The following is a 17,631-nucleotide window of genomic DNA, read 5'->3' as shown; positions in this document are numbered from 1 at the left end:
TTTATATAAAATTTTATATTGAAATTAGTTTCCTGCATACTTCATAATTTCCCAAATCATTTCGTATACCCTCGGCATAAACCCGAATGTTTTCAAATTCTTTTCAAATCACTGGCATGATTTTGCAAGTAAGGTTTTGATTGGTCGAATGAAAGGTCAACTGGACATGAGCTTCAGCGGGCTGCTGTTAGATCCCACATGTAAATGATACAGATATATATATATATATATATATATATATATATATATATATATATATATATATATATATATATGTTATTACCAGAGTGTTTTTCGGTATCGTCAATATCATATATTAGGAATACATTTTTTATTATGCGAGCCTCTGGCGAGCATAATACAGTATTTTTATTCCTAATATATGATATTGACGATACCGAAATACACGAGGGTAATAATCTCTTTATCATATAAGCTCAAGCTTAATACAACGTGTTTTTGTGAAATGTACACGCAACTTTAATTCCAGTCCGTCATTACTAGATATTCAAATGACGTAAGAATATGTGGATGTCCTTACATCAAAATAAAGTTTAACGTGTTTTGTTTTCTGAACGCTGGACAGCTTTCAGTGTCAAATTACCATTGAAATGTTTTTATTTGATGACTATGAATGCATACGTCAATCATGGAGTGTCACCCATGTACGTTTGATTAAATGTCAATAAACCTAGTGCCGAGACCTCGACTAATTTACATCTAATTTGCAAAGTTATCAAATTCTTAAAGTATGTGATCTGAAAAATATCACATACTTTGATTGCACTGAAAATGTAAGATATTATATGATAAATAGTTAATACCACGTGAGGCAGTCAAGTTAGAATATATACAAAAACATAAACTGTACCCCCCCCCCCACCCCCACCCCCAAACAAACTAAACAAGAATAAATAGCTTTGGGTCAAAGACTAAAACTATTCTAACTTAATCTTCAAGGGCGGATCACTCATGGCTATCAGAGATATTTGCGCACCTCAGTATTAAAATTATTATATTAAAATGATTTTAAACATGCACTCCACTTAAAACATTACTGAATTCTCTTATATTATGACTATTTAGCATTAACATTCAAACGCATATAGGATTATGCCCCTCCCTGCAATCTTCTGTTCCATCTGAAGTATTTGGCGTCATATTCAAAGAACATCTACATTTTTTATTCAACGCAGATAATACCTCACATATATTACATAATACTATTTCTTATGTAGAATTTACATGGTGAAATGGTATGTTACTCGTCTGAATTCTCTTTGAATCAACCAGTAGGCCTACTACGCAGTCTTCAGAAAATCTCAGAAAGTTGCCAAGAGCTAAGACACCACCGCCTGTGCCCCCACTGAGCGCTGCAATGGATCCCGCCTGTTCCTATCTCGAAACAGTTACAGCAGCAGGAACCGCTGGCCTCGTTTTGGATTCACCTTTTCACCCGCTATGGCATTGGTAAACTCATGAAAGTTAGCAAATAGAGGCGGCACACCGAAAACTGGAACGTAAGCAAATTATTTATATTTTACTGCAGCAAGTTTTTATTTATAAGTCGTTTTAGTTCATATTTTTCTTAACATCAATATTTCTTTTCATTTTAGTTAAGTTTAAACATAATTTTACAATCTTATAAACTACGACTGAAGTAGAAAAATCTTCATAAGAGATTAAGACAGGCTGATGGAATCTGTGCTAGACTTGCTTCAAGGCAATTTTAATATTTTACTGACGTTAAAATATAAAATGGTTTAATCAAAATTGAATATCGATTTTATTTAATGAATACATTTAAACGTGGAAATCTATGTAATATACTTTAATTTTTTAAAATGTTTATTATTATTATTATTATTATTATTATTATATATAAAACTCTGTACTATATTAAATGCTTTTAATTTTCAGTACCTGTACATGTAACGTGGCCTTTTGCCATCTTGTTTTAAAAAGTTTTATTAAGGTGGTCTAGTTAGACTGGTGCTGCATTACAGTTGTCTGCTGGAACAAGCTACCCGCATTCACTGTATTTTCCATCAGTCATTGGCATCACCTCATCAACTTTTGATTAAATCATCCATCAGAAGTATTATTTATGAACTTAAGAAAGATTAGAATTGTTAGAATCATGCATCTATTGTCATGTTGGGGCAGGTTTTAGCTCAGTTCAATGCTCATTTAAAGGTAGAGTAAACTCAAACAAGAGATTTGTGTGTTGAAAACATGCATACCTGGACCACCAACACATACTGACACTTTAACAAATGAAAAACACGTAATTTTAGAGTTAATAAGAAAACATGATTATTCCTGCTAACTGGGGGCAGCCATTTTGTTTCGTTTTTTGTGACGTCCGGTGGTATAGCTTGGGGTGAAGTGACGTCAGCTCCGTCCATCTGCTCTATGCACAGTGTAAATAAACGCACTAATTTACGACAAGTCGCTTCACTTTCATCATCCTGACTTGTAAAACAACATAAATGACTTGATAATATAATAAACTATTTAACTAAATATATTTCAGTTTGCATCAATAGAACAAAATGGAGTTATAGCATTTTTCTTTTTTTTAAAAATCCAAAGAAACAAAAGCATATTATTAAGCCTATTGGTATGCTACGTTCAAGCAAAAATGACCACTCACCAAAGTGATAATTTTTTTTTCTTTGGGACTACGTAATTGGTCAGTTTTGTGAGTTTAGATGGGAAAGTCTACTTAAACAAAGGTTTTACAGAATTACTTACAATAATAAAGCAAGACGGCTGATCGATTACGATTAAAGGGGTGTCCGTGCTATTAACACACAATACCCTGTGATCTTAATAAAAGAGGCACATCTTTTTAGTGTCTAGACACACTGTCTGGGGACTGTCTAAATATACACCTGCCAATCAGTTACCACAGGTACAGGCCATGGAAAGAAATGACCAATTAACTAAGAAAACACTCCGATTATTATTTCAGTATGTGGGTTAATTTATGTACAAACCATAATACAGTTAATTCAACACTTTGACAATGGTGGTTTATTTTGTATTTAAATATAATATATAATTGTTGCTGGCTTACTGGGATGACTATTATTACTTAATATTGCGATGCATCCACAAAAATCAGGTATGTTTTGTTTCTTCAGTTCGAAGACTAATTCCTGACGTGACATGTTAGGTATTACATAACCACCAGCTCGCCAGAGGGCATATTCACTGGGATGGTACAAAATGGCTGCACCCGTTATATATAATAGCCGTAACATTTAACCGTTTTATTAATTAACTATACGATTATACTTGTTGATATTAAGCAATAATGTGCATTATATATCGTTGAATACACATACCAGGTCAAATGCCTTGATTGTCCCCTCCTTTAAGGTGGATCAAGGGATCGAACCACCTTGGTGGATCCATTCAATTGATTGGGTTTTTCTCATTCCAACCAGTGCACCACAACTGGCCATGGTATGTGCTTTCCTGTATGTGGGCCCCTGCGCATGCTATAACCTCACCGTGGTGCAGGGGTGTACCATTCTCTTTGAGAATGGCCAATACAGCACAAATATAATTGAAATTTTGAGTAAAAGTCAGTATCTATCTGTGATATTTGTGTTTTTGCATAGTTCTTTACACTGTTTTTATTTAAATTTTGAATTTTTATATTGATGTTGATCATCACTTTATTTGTTTGCATTACCATAGTTTGACACCCAATAGCTGGGGTGTTGTTAAACATTCATTCATTCATTCCTGTATGTGGGAAAGTGCATATAAAAGATCCCTTGCTGCTAATGGAAAAATGTAGCACTTGTGTTTTCTCTGATGACTACATACAGGATTGAAAATTAACATGAAAATCAAGGTCGCCAGCAGGGCCAGTTGAAGAAAAATCTTACTGGCCCTTCTCAAATTTAACTAGCCCTCCAATTATTACATTGAAAATTAACTGCACAGGTAAAATTAAAATTATAGTGTTGAACAATAACCGTTTGCATTAAAGAAAATCGATGAATTGACATTTAACTTCATAATGAATAAAATAAAAATTTATATAAAAACATGTTTTTAAGTTAAACCCATATCAACTCTAATTTAGAAAAAAAAAAAAAGAAAAAAAAAAAGTCCAGTATAAATAAACATGTTTCTTTACAAAGTACCATTAAATTAAACATATTAAATCTCATCCTCAAAACAGGGTAAAAGATAATGCAGTAGAAATAGACTAAATGTAGAACTGCATGTGCTTTAGTAAACTAGTCTGGGAGTGGCAGTCCTCTTTGTGGCAATGCAAGAGGGATGGAATAAACTTTGTGGTGATACAAGAGGGGTGAAATTCCCAGCAAATGATTTCCTCAGGAGTGGCTGTTCTCCTAGATAGAGATCCATGGAATCATCCACTGTTTTGCCAAATGTCCATTGGACTCTGCTTTGTGCAGGGATACGGTTGTGTCATTCAGATCACCTTGGATGTTCCATCAATTGCCTTAAAACTTGTATCACCAAAAAAAAGAAGTCAACCTATGTAGTTTGATGGTAATTTGTAAAGAATTTTTGTTTTAATTTACACTGCACTTTTAACTCCAATAAAATGTTATTTGAGATGATATGGGTTTAAAACTTTATCTTTATTCATTATGTTGGTGCTTTCAAAATATAGAACATGTTCTAGGTCTTCTGCTGCCAGATCTGTAGTTCGTGCCAACATAGATGCGGTGTCTTTTATCGCATTCGATTCAGTATCAATGTGTTTCTTTTTTCAACTAGTACCATATTCGCCAGACACTAAAATCGATGTTCTCCCAACGGACTACCTTTGTAAGATTCTTAGTCGCCCTTAGCCAATAAAGGTCGCCACGGGTGACCGGGCGACTGCTAATTTTCAACCCTGTACATATCAGAATTACCAAATGTTTGACATCCAACAACCAATGATTAATTAATGTGCTCTAGTGGTGTCATTAAACAAAACAAACTTTATTGTCATGTTAACCATGATTGACACATCTTACCTTTAATACCTATCCAGTATTTGTTTTCTTTATGTATACATACATATCAATGAAGTAAATGTTTTATTTAATGATGGGTCCCAGTAGATGCACATGGTAAAATTACGAAACACCAGTTGTGAGCAAACAACTGGTCCTTTGTTAAGTATTTAGGAAGTGTTTTATCTATCATAGTGATTAGGTGCGCTTGATATACTGGTCAGGGAACATATTTCACTAGCCCACCGGACCAGAACCAACTAAAATTTACTAGCCTGCAATAATTTCTACTAGTCCGCCAGTCTATAGGATGATATATTATTAATAATATTATAATAAACAGTGTCTTCACTTTAAATGATATATATATATATATATATATATATATATATATATATATATATATATTGACAAAACATTATTAAGAACACCTCACGTGGCAAACAAAATAAAAAAGACGGATTGCCCGTCGGACTGGTAGTTACATTTTTTAACTCGTCCGTCAGAATGTTTACTCGCATTTGGCAAGTGGGTGAGTACTTTCTTCACCCCTGCTGGTACACAAGATATTTGCAAGACGTAATTGACTGCCATGCTTGTACTTGTGGTACCAGTAATTGTCTTTCTAAAGCATTTCAAATCAAGGCGCTTACTTTACGGACCAAGGCGTGTCGGGCCGCTACGCCAAATGGCCCTGAGGAAATCCCTCATATGGTGGTGGACTACACAGATATTGAGAGAGGAAACCCGTTGTTGCCACTTCATGGGATACTCGTTTTGATTAGCAGCAAGGGATCTTTTATATGCACCATCCCACAGACAGAATAGTACATACCAAGGCCTTTTTTACACCAGTTGTGGAGCACTGACTGGAACGAGAAATAGCCCAATGAGGCTACTGATGGGGATCGATTCTAAACCGACCATGCATCAAGCGACATATCAATGAAAGCAAACATCAACCTGTAGCATATTTACAGCAAGTCCCTCACCTACAATGTACATGTAGGAAACAAAGTAAAGTTTGTTTTTTATTTAACGACGCCACTAGAGCACATTGATTTTTTATCTTATCATTGGCTATTGGACGTCAAACATATGGTCATTCTGACACTGTTGCCACATAGGCTACTCTTTTATGATGGGCAGCAAGGGATCTTTTATTTGCGCTTTCCACAGGCAGGATAGCACAAACCATGGCCTTTGTTGAACCAGTTATGAATCACTGGTCGGTGCAAGTGGTTTACACTTACCCACTGAGTCTTGCGGAACACTCACTCAGGGTTTGGAGTCGGTATCTGGATTTAAAATCCCATGCCTCAACTGGGATCCGAACCCAGTACCTACCAGCCTGTAGACCGATGGCCTAACCACGATGCCACCAGGGCCGGTCATGTAGGAAACAATCCATGGTTAACATTTTCTGTGACAATCGAATATGAAATTTTATAACTGATCATCATATGGGTAGAAAGTTAAAATTTGGTAAGTTTGACATACAGTCTTAGAGATGAAACCTGCTATGTTTTCTTTTATTAGTATTAAGGGATCTTGTATATGCACCATCCCACAGACATGATAGCACATAACACAGTCTTTGCTATACCAGTTGTGGTGCACTGGCTGAAACGAGTAATGACCCAATGGGCCCACCGACGGATCACATAGGTAGAGCCTAATTAATCAAGTTTAAATTATAATCGATCATTGGAACAACACTGTATATTTTCCAGGACCCAGCTACTTGATGACATTCCAAAATGGATATATCACATCATGATCTTGATGGTGATGTGGCTTACACTAGGTGTCATCAATTCTGCAATCCTCACAGTCTCGGATGACCGGTCGTCATAGCAACGCATCGACATGGTGACCACCGTTGTTATACTAAAGCCTGGTCACTTCTTCAAGTACTGCTGTCTGCTGCTGGCTCTGCTCGTCACCCTGGAGTTTGTCTTCAACTTCGCCGCTCACTACAACGTCTCTGCAGGGCTGTCACTGTTTATCAATGCCGTCGTGCCCATTTCCTGGAAGAAGATGAGGTCTGGTCGCCATGGCGTTGTACACGACGACTTCACTCAGTGTGTCAGTCACAAACCACTGTGTCCAGAAGTTCCTCCTCACTTAGGTGTGTACAAACTGGTTGGCTGTTTTCAACATTAAAATGAAAGATCCATATAATATAGGGTTTGTCGTCAGGAGCACTTAGGTCTGTGCAAAATGTTTTCAATGTTAAAATGAAAGATCTATACAGCATTTTAAATTTACATCATTTATGTGTGTGTACAAAAGAATGTATTGTTTTTATCATTAAAATAAAAGATCTATACAGTGTTTACTTCACTTAGGTATGTGCAAAATGGTGGATTGTTTTCAATGTAAAATAAAAGATCTATTATACAATGTCTACCTGAGCACTTAGGTATGTGCAAAATGGTGGATTGTTTTCAATGTAAAATAAAAGATCTATTATACAATGTCTACCTGAGCACTTAGGTATGTGCAAAATGATGGATTGTGTTTAACTTTAAAATATAAGATCTATACAGTGTTTACTTCACTTAGGTATGTGCAAAATGATGGACTGTGTTTAACTTTAAAATAATATATCTATGCACTGAAGTATGTGCAAAATGATGGACTGTGTTTAACTTTAAAATAATATATTACTTCACTTAGGTATGTGCAAAATGATGGACTGTGTTTAACTTTAAAATAATATATCTATGCACTGAAGTATGTGCAAAATGATGGACTGTGTTTAACTTTAAAATAATATATCTATGCACTTAGGTATGTGCAAAATGATGGACTGTGTTTAACTTTAAAATAATATATCTATGCACTTAGGTATGTGCAAAATAAAATATCTATACAGCGTTTAAGGTACCTCAGTTAGGTATGTTCAAGATGTAGGGAAGACATTATAATAGTGTCTGAAATTTAATCTTCAGTACCAAGTGTTCTCTTATTTCTTTCTCATATTATGTATGTCTAAACTGTAAAGCAAGTAACAGCAAGTAACAGCCACATCTTTGAACCACTTGACTAACCAGACCTGTCAACCCTCCCGGATTCCGCTTGAGTCTCCCGGTATTTGATAAAACTTCCCGCTATACCCTGCGCAGGAGAAAACAATCTTGTGTTAAATAACATTTTTGTAAGCATCTACTTTTGCTAAAATAACATATTAAAGAAAGCAACTCCACCTTTTTTTTATTCGGACTAACCTATAATTTCTATGTATTAAGAATCTTAAAAAAAAGAAAAAGTTCTAGTTTTAAAAATCGTTCTTCAGCATCATCTGATTACCAGCTTGTTTTACAGATGGCTCTATAAAAGTGAAGAAGAAGGCACTGAGTTTTCGTCTGCTGGACAACATGAACTCTGACCTCCGACCTGGAGGTCGCTGGTGTCCGCCCGGCTGTGTGTCGCGACACCACGTCGCCGTCATCATTCCGTATCGAGATCGACCGTCACACCTGAAGGTTTTTCTTCGGAATATTCACCCCTTTCTACAGAAACAGCAGCTCGATTATACAGTCTACGTTATTGAACTGGTGAGCTTTTCAATAGATTGTTGTTGCTCTAAAGTTTGTTTTGTTTAATGTCATCTTTAGAGCACATTGATTTATTAATCAAAGGCTATTGGATGTTAAACATTTGGTAATTTTTGACACATATAGCCTTAGAGAAAATCCACAAAATTTTTTCATTAGTAGCAAGGGATCTTTTACATGTATATACACTTTTCCCCAGACAGGACAGCACATACCATGGTGTTTGATATACCAGTTGTGAGGCACTGGTTAAGACCAGATGAAACCCAGTCAGAGAATGAATCTACCGAATGGTTAGATCCTATGATGTGAGCACACCAGGCGAGCACTCTACCCACTGAGCTAGATCCCACCCCTCATGTTTATCTTGTGCACATTTTATTCCAAATATGAACAAGTTAAATTTTCAAGTTGGGTAAAATTGTTACAAAGTATTTTAAATTTGTTTGATGAAGATTTATTTATGTGTTGAATAATACAAGCCTGTAAAAATAATAGTTTGTATGTTTGTGAGATAGACAGATATAATCAGTATATATTAGTTTCTTTATATATGACACAGGTGCCAAACATTCCGTTCAACCGAGCACTGCTGTTCAACATTGGATTTGTGGAGTCTGTCAAACAACACAACTATTCCTGCTTCATTTTCCACGATGTCGACCTCATTCCCGAGAATGACAGGAATCTCTACATCTGTAGTGGAGAGCCTCGACATCTGTCTGTCGCCATTGACAAACACAAATACAGGTAAAGCAGTTATTAACATGAGGACCACAGGAATCTTGGCTTTTGACCATAGTCTTGAGAACCTGAGTGTGTATTTTTTAAAGACCATCCAAAGATAAAAATGTTTACTGGCGAGTGTGCCCCCCAAAATATGTTGTGACCCCAAAGTTTCAAAATCATTCCTGCAGGCTGACTGTGAATAATAATGGGATTATGGTTCCCCTCAGTAACAAGCTTTTTAAGCGCACTTTAAGTTATTTAAAAATTTTAATAGGATGCAAAATGTTTTATAAGCATGTGCCATTATTATTTGACACTTTTGCTTTTTAAACATTCCATCTGTTTCAATTTAAAAATCATGAAAACATTTAATATTGATGAGACTCTAAAACATTGCATCCTTGTTTTCAGATTGCTGTATTCCACTATATTTGGTGGTGCCATTGCCTTGTCGAGAGAACATTTCATCAAAGTTAACGGTTTCTCCAACAAGTATTTCGGCTGGGGAGGGGAGGATGACGACATGTTTAAGAGGTGAACACTTGGTTTTATCATGTTCATTTATATTCTGTTGATGTTATAGATCCCAGTCTGTTGTTTGCATAATGTCTGGGAACCCAAGTACAGGTTACCAAAGTATTACAATTTTACAGTTCTTATTATTGTTTCTATTAAATCTGTTCATAAACAGCTGAATTAAATTGAACAGAATATTTAAACGACACCCCAGCATTAAAAATACAGTGACTATTAGGTATTAAGCAAAGCTAACTGACAATCAACACAAAAATACTAAAACCACCTATGAAACACAGTGCGAAGTTGCGAACTGCCACGAAAGAGTCGACCACAATATAACACAATGATACACATCAACAGAAAACATCAAAATAAAACACAAAAACAGAAGTAAAGTTTGTTTTGTTTAACGACACCACTAGAGATTATTGATTTATTAACCATCAGCTATTGGATGTCAAACATTTGGAAATGCTGACATATAGTCTTAGAGAAAACCAGCTACATACTTTCCATAGCAACAACAGGTCTTTTATACATGCACTTTCTCATAAACAGGACATATCATGGCCTTTAGGTGCACCAGTTGGATTTGATCCTTTGACCCAAGAACCTCCGGTGAGTGCTCTACCAATTGAGCTAAATACACTGAACAATTAATAAAATGACATTTCATTTCATTTCAACTCATTTTCATGCTTATATCCAGTTAGGGTTCAAGCACGCTGTCCTGGGCATACACCTCAGTTATCTGGGCTGTCTGTCCAGGACAGTGGGTTAGTTATTAGTTGGTTAGTGGTTAGTGAAAGAGATGAGTGTGTAGTGGCCTTACACCTACCCATTGAGCCCTTAAGAACTTGCTCTGGGTTGGAGCCGGTACCCGGCTGCGAACCCTGTACCTACCAGCCTGTAGTCCAGTGGCTTAACTACTGCACCACCGAGGCCGGTAAAAAATGACAAACATATTTGAAAACATCACGGATGCTTACAGATCTCATTTGAACATTTTTAAGAAGCACAGATGATTGTCTTGTATTTGTAAATTTCAAGGAAAGCCATTTGACAGTGGTAAAGCGCTTGCATGGTACGCAGTCAGTCTAGGATCGATCCCCATCAGGCTGTTTCTCGCTCCAGCCAGTATCCTTCGACTGGTATATCAAAGGTATGTGCTATCTTGGTTGTGGGATGGTGCATATTAAAGATCCCTTTCTACTAATTGAAATATTTAGCGGGTTTCCTATCTAAGACTATATGTCAGAATCACCAAATGTTTTATATTCAATAGCCGATGATCAATAAATCAGTGTGCTCTAGTGGTGTAGTTAAACAAAACAAACTTTAACATTGAATGTTGCCCCCACCCCTGGTACACCACTGCGAGAAACAGCAAACAGCTGGTGTCTGTTTTGTCTGTTATTCACTTGTAGCATTACCTAGCATTCTCACTATACAAGCAAGGCTGAAAACAAATTATGTTAATGTTGAAAGTAATATTTTTTTAACAGATTACAGCGTCAGAACATGTCCATTATTCGATATTCGTCTGATGTCGCAAGATACAAGATGCTTGCTCACCCTAAAGATGTTCCAAACCCCAACAGGTAGGGGAGGTAACCATGTTTATAGTGTTTGAAATCCTGGAGAGCTTCTTTCATTAATTACATACAGCCCAACTGTTCTTAATAATCTCAATTTATTTATGAATAATCTTTATGCATTACCTTTAACTGTACTTGTTTCACAAATTACATACTGAATGCTTTCTCTACTAATGTACATACAGTATATAAACTCTCGCTATTAAGAATATAGTGGTTATCCATGTATATGTTTCTTTGTGAATTAACAACTGTGTTAAATCCCACATTTGTGCTTCCATCAATTAATTCATCTATTCATCGAAAACCCACTCATCCAGTTGCCCATGGTTTATGTGTTTGGTGTTAAGCAGGTGATGGGAATCAAATTATTGTATGAGGGTCCCACCGGCCTCAGTGGCGTAGTGATTAAGCCATCCGACTACAGGCTGGTAGGTACAGGGTTTGTAGCCCAGTACTGGCTTCAACTCAGAGCGAGTTCTTAAGGGTTCAATGGGTAGGTGTAAGGCCACTACACTCTCTTCTCTCTCGGTAACCACTAACCAACTAACAACTAACTCACTGTCCTGGACAGACAGCCCAGATAGCTGAGATGTGTGCCCAGGACAGTGTGCTTGAATCTTAATTGGATATAAGCATGAAAGTAAGTTGAAATGAAATGAGGGTCCCCATCCATTCATTATCTATCCCATTAACTGTTCATCCACCCATTCATCAATACTGTCTTCTATCCATCCATAAACCCACCCACCCATCTTTCTATCCATCCATCCACCCTGCCATCTATCCATCCATTGATCTATCTATAAACACACATCCGATTCATCCATTCATCCATCTTTCTATTCATCTATAAACTCCAAAACCCACCCTTCCCTCTATACTCATTCCATCCGTCCATCCATCCATTCCACCCACCCATTTATTCATACATCCAACCATCTTCTCGCCCATCCATCCATCCATCCATCCATCTATACATCCATCCAATCCATGTATTGATCCATCCACTAATCCTAAATCCAGTTACACAGTTACCCGTGTTTTTCTGTATCTACTGTTAAGCCAGTGAGACTATCTTGCAGCCTGTAAAGGGATCAAAGTATATTCATAGAAATCCATCCATCCATCCATGTATCTGTCCACCCATCCATCCATCCAATCCACCCACCCACTCATCCATCCATCCATCCACCAACCAACTCCTCTATCCATCTGTCCATCTATTCATCCGTCCATCCATTTATTCATAGCCCACTCACCCAGTTACTGGTTATGCTCTGTGTTTACTGTTAAAGAGATGTTAATTTGTCTCTCAGATTAAAGCTGCTGTATGAAGGGCTGAAACGATTCCACCGAGATGGCATCAACAGTCTGCGGTACACTGTCGTAAAGACGGAATTCAGAAGACTCTTCACGTGGATCCTCGTTAGCGTCAACCCAGACGATGTCATGAAGGTATGGACTACCCTAACAATATTATCAACATAATGTAGTCAGCCTTAATGATGTTACATGTACTTGTATTATGGCCATAGTCAACCCAAATAATGTTATATGTATAAACGTAATATAGACAGCTTTAATTATGATCCATGTACTTATATAGAGGGAATATAGTCAGCATTAAATTAATACATCTGTTTAATAAAACCTATAAAAGTTTGAAATAATATAAAACATTATATTGTTAAATGTATTTGAATTTTTTCCCCACACAATTATTTCAAATTTTGTTTAACAGTTGAATTAAAAAATAATAAGAACAAAATTACTGTAGACAAAATCCATTTTGAACTATAATTAACATTAGGATGACTAAAATACATTGAACATACAGATTTTCATATTCTGTGCAAAGAAATATCAATATATTGTCATTACATAATTTTTGAAAACATATTACAATGGCTACATAGTACTTTTGAAAACCAATTTAATGGAGGTGAAATGAGGAGATCCACTTTTGGACCACCCCAAATTGCCTTATTTCTAGGCTTATAATAATGCTGGTAATATTAAAGTTAATGTGTTGCTATCTATTGGTTTTCAGGAAGAGAACACTACAGAGGCCACACATAATACCTGACAACATGTAACCACCCACTCGATCCGTGATTTTACAAGCGGAATTGCTGTGAACAACAGCTGTTGAGTTAGAATATTTCAGCTCAGAGCTTGATATTGTAACAAGCACTGACAACACCAGGACTTACCTTTCCCATAGGCATAGGCTGGGGAGGGTGTGTGTGTTCAAATGACTTCCCAGATAAGGTGAAAACTGGTTTTTTAAAACTGCTATATTAGGCTATCATTTAAGTGTTCAGGGACAATGAAAACAAAATGGTCGACTAGGTTCATACTGGAACCCACCTAGGGTCAGACCATGCTACACCTTTGCTTCCTGCATACCTACAACCAGGGGTCTAATTCACTAACTTCTTGCAACTTTGCAATCTCATAGTGCAATGCTAAACGACTTGCAAGAACATTACAATGTTGTTCAAGGGAGCGTAAGGGAGCTTAAGAAAGCTATGTGAATTAAGCCTGAGGGATGTACCTTGTCTAATGTAAGTGAGGTGGGAGGAAAAAATGAATCAAGGCACAGCAAAGGAAGCCCATTTTCATGTAGAGAACACTGACACTTAAAAAAAGGAACTTTTAAATATTTTTAGTATTTTCTTTGGGCGCAACTGCTCCCCTTGTACCTCTGTAATGTGTGACTGCTGACATCGTCTGGACATACCTTGCTGGTAACTGTGGTCATTTCCTGAATGATCTGGTGGTTAAGAAAAAAGTTAATAATGGATTTGTGTTGTTTGAAACGTACCTTGATAAGCCATGAAAAAAAAGAATTGCTCAATGTTTTATGTTTTATCCAATATTTAAAAGATTATTCCAAGTTGTTTGCAGATTTTAAAAATATCTTATCAGATAGTATTATTTAAACTAAATACATGTAGATACACAAGACGCTTAATAATCATATGATATGACTTGTCCCCACTTCAGTATTATTTAAACTAAATACATGTAGATACACAAGACGCTTAATAATCATATGATATGACTTGTCCCCACTTCAGTATTATTTAAACTAAATACATGTAGATACACAAGACACTTAATAATCATATGATATGACTTGTCCCCACTTGACGGGATTTGACCCACTGTCATCAGCTTGATTATCCAGCAGGTTATCCACTAGACCACGGAGCTCACTAATTTAATATTTCTGTTAGTCTTTAGTAACCACACCAATAAAAATAAAATGGTTAATAGAGTGCCAAACAATCATTTCATGTATTTAAAAAAATGCTACTAACAAAAAATAGATTGAAGTTCTTTTGTTGTCAAGAAAAAAGAATTATAAAATTTTAACCCTTTTTTGTGTCTGTCTTTTGGTAAACCTAGCGTAGATATTCCATTTGGCAGACACGTAAATTGCGTGTGTAACACCTGTTTGCTTGAATGGATGGATGGATCGATGGATAAATGGACTGATGGATGGATGAATAGATAGATACATGGATGGATGGATGGATGGACGGAATATATATATATATATATATATATATATATATATAATGTGGTAGATGGTTTATTATGGGGGAGTGTTACGTATGTACATAGTTTTATGTTTAATGTTTTAGTAATATGTTGACCGCAATTGAAGTATAATGTAAATTTAGAAAATACGATTTGTTGATTGCACTATCGGGTAAAAACTCGATATACAGCGTACAGCATAGATAACACTAACTGCACGAACACGTAGCACTGCAGCTTATTGCACGCGCGCGCACGATTTGTCCGTCGTGTAGCTACATAAATAGACAGTGTGTTGGGGAAACGTTGTCACTTATCACTGGGTGTTGGGAGGATCGGGTTGTTGTCAGGTTAGTAAGTTTTTATTTAATAGTAATTTAATATTTTATGGTAAGGAGTTCTTGTATAATATATTTAGATTTAGTATTGGTATGAACGTATTAACGTTTACTGTAGATTATCTTTAACGATCAACTAAAACAGGGTTATAATTACTATTTATGGTATGCGCTATTTTCATTGTTTACCTGTATGTATTTTAATAACATTTTTGGGGCTTTATATTGTTAGGAAATGTGTTTTCATTTAGACGACATTAAATTACGATGGTTTGAATTACCATGGTTTTGTAAATTACCATGGTTTTGTAACTAAACGTATTGTAGTATGGTTTTGTAACTAAACGTATTGTAGCATGGTTTTGATATTTTATTTTAAGATACGTAATTTTTATATGCAGGTGAAAGGATATTGATAGACGGAATGGACGGTTTTACTTGTTGGAAACCCAGGTCCATATACCTGGTAGGTAGAGCATTATCACCAAGATTACTATAAAGGATATGTATGTTCTATCATGGATGTTAATATTGTGTATGCCATTATATATGTATACATGTGTTGGTATATATTAATATATATAATGTATATTGGTATGTGTTAATGTAATATGTATGACATATTATATATGTGAAATAAGGATTATGTACTCTTTATTGTTAAACTTCAAAATGTAATTATGTTAATATTTCTGTAACTAATATTTATATATTTTATATTTATAGGGCTTATATTTTTATTTTTATGATGAACTTCGAACCCTATGAATAAACCATCAAGAACGACTACCGTGTTTGTTGATGGTGTGTATGTATGTATGTATGTATGTGTGTATGTGTATATATATATATATATATATATATATATATACTCTTAAAAAAAAAAAAGAAACGCAAAAGGGTACAAATGGGTTATAACTCCGATTTTATGTTTCCTACCGGTTCATGCTTTGTGAATATAAGGTCATTGCATGTCCCAAACACATTCCCACGGTTACATTCGATAAAACGCAGCTACTGTACAATAAAGTTCCAAAATGTGAATATTCGCAAAAACGCAGCCACGTGCAAACCATGTCACCACTGCACGTGCGTTGTCTGCACGTGCAACATGAACACCGACAGTATAAAAGTGCAGGGTGTTCGCTTGCCTGGCCTCTGTATCTGGCCGACAGTTGACAATCCAGGACATGCCACGTCTCAGTAAACCGCAGAGAAACAATGCCATCGGCCGACTAGACGCAGGCGAATCCAGAACAGCCGTTGCCAGGGCATTCCATGTGTCCCCAAGCACCATCTCCAGACTGTGGGAGCGTTACCAGCAACATGGATCAACACGTGACCTCCCTAGATCCGGTCGACCACGGGTCACTACCCCCGGGCAGGACCGCTACATCCGGGTACGCCACCTTCGGGAACGATTGACTACTGCCACCTCCACAGCCGCAGCAATACCAGGTTTGCGCAGGATATCCGACCAGACCAGACCGTACGGAACCGCCTACGTGAGGTAGGAATTCGTGCCAGACGTCCAGTTCGAGGTGTCATCTTAACACCACAACACCGTCGACTCCGACTGCAGTGGTGCCAGATTCATCGACAATGGCCTCAACTGCGATGGAGACAGGTGTGGTTCAGTGACGAGTCCCGATTTCTGCTCCGATGGAAGATGTCGCGTGTATAGGCGTCGTGGTGAACGTTATGCGGCAAACTGCGTGCAGGAAGTGGACAGATTCGGTGGGGGTAGTGTCATGGTGTGGGCAGCCATCTCACACACTAGCAGAACTGACCTGGTCCACGTGCAGGGCAACCTGAATGCACAGGGCTACATTGACCAGATCCTCCGGCCACACATCGTTCCAGTTATGGCCAACGCCAACGCAGTGTTCCAACATGACAATGCCAGGCCTCGCACAGCACGTCTCACAACGGCTTTCCTACAGAACAACAACATTAATGTCCTTCCTTGGCCATCGATATCACCGGATTTGAAGCCAATTGAGCATCTATGGGACGAGTTGGACCGACGCCTCCGACAGCGACAACCACAGCCCCAGACCCTGCCCGAGCTGGCAGCAGCCTTGCAGGCCGAGTGGGCCACCATCCCCCGGGACGTCATCCGTACTCTGGTTGCTTCAATGGGCAGGCGGTGCCAGGCAGTTGTCAACACACGCGGAGGCCACACCCGGTATTGACTCCAGATGACCTTGACCTTGACCTTGGTGGTGTGTCCTATCACTTACTCACAATGGACTAGAGTGAATTGTGAACAATCCTGCAACATTTGGTAATTATCGGACTCACCATTCAATAATTAAATCAATTCTCCAAATGT

General features: G+C 37.2%; 1 protein-coding gene across 3 annotated transcripts; it reads left to right on the top strand.

Moving 5' to 3' along the window:
- The first annotated feature begins 1,328 nt into the window (after nucleotides 1–1,328).
- On the top strand, nucleotides 1,329–16,082 carry LOC121371971 (beta-1,4-N-acetylgalactosaminyltransferase bre-4-like). Of its 3 annotated transcripts, XR_005957870.1 has the most exons (9): nucleotides 1,329–1,520; nucleotides 6,731–7,128; nucleotides 8,328–8,560; nucleotides 9,123–9,310; nucleotides 9,701–9,823; nucleotides 11,314–11,409; nucleotides 12,726–12,864; nucleotides 13,460–13,680; nucleotides 15,698–16,082. XR_005957870.1 is itself a non-coding variant. In XM_041498200.1 (8 exons), the coding sequence occupies exons 2-8, from the start codon at nucleotides 6,867–6,869 to the stop codon at nucleotides 13,493–13,495; spliced, it is 1,077 nt and encodes a 358-aa protein (XP_041354134.1). In that variant the 5' UTR covers nucleotides 1,329–1,520; nucleotides 6,731–6,866; the 3' UTR covers nucleotides 13,496–16,082. The 3 variants fall into 3 exon arrangements, 2 of the variants coding, with proteins under 2 accessions (XP_041354134.1, XP_041354136.1); XM_041498200.1 differs by having other exon boundaries at nucleotides 13,460–16,082; XM_041498202.1 differs by lacking the exons at nucleotides 13,460–13,680; nucleotides 15,698–16,082 and having other exon boundaries at nucleotides 11,314–11,418; nucleotides 12,726–12,777.
- Nucleotides 16,083–17,631: the final 1,549 nt, after the last annotated feature.

The sequence above is a fragment of the Gigantopelta aegis genome, chromosome 4 (genome assembly GCF_016097555.1).
Source record: "Gigantopelta aegis isolate Gae_Host chromosome 4, Gae_host_genome, whole genome shotgun sequence".
Lineage (NCBI taxonomy): Eukaryota > Metazoa > Mollusca > Gastropoda > Neomphalida > Peltospiridae > Gigantopelta > Gigantopelta aegis.
Note: the sequence above shows the minus strand (reverse complement) of the source record. Positions and strands in the feature narration are given on the sequence as shown.

Bases quoted from the DNA above. Each gene is read 5' to 3' on its own strand.
- LOC121371971 (XM_041498200.1), top strand. From the start codon at position 6,867: ATGGTGACCACCGTTGTTATACTAAAGCCTGGTCACTTCTTCAAGTAC. The intron at 9,824-11,313 runs GTGAACACTTGG...TTTTTTTAACAG, and splicing joins GATGACGACATGTTTAAGAG to ATTACAGCGTCAGAACATGT. The intron at 11,410-12,725 runs GTAGGGGAGGTA...TTTGTCTCTCAG, and splicing joins GATGTTCCAAACCCCAACAG to ATTAAAGCTGCTGTATGAAG.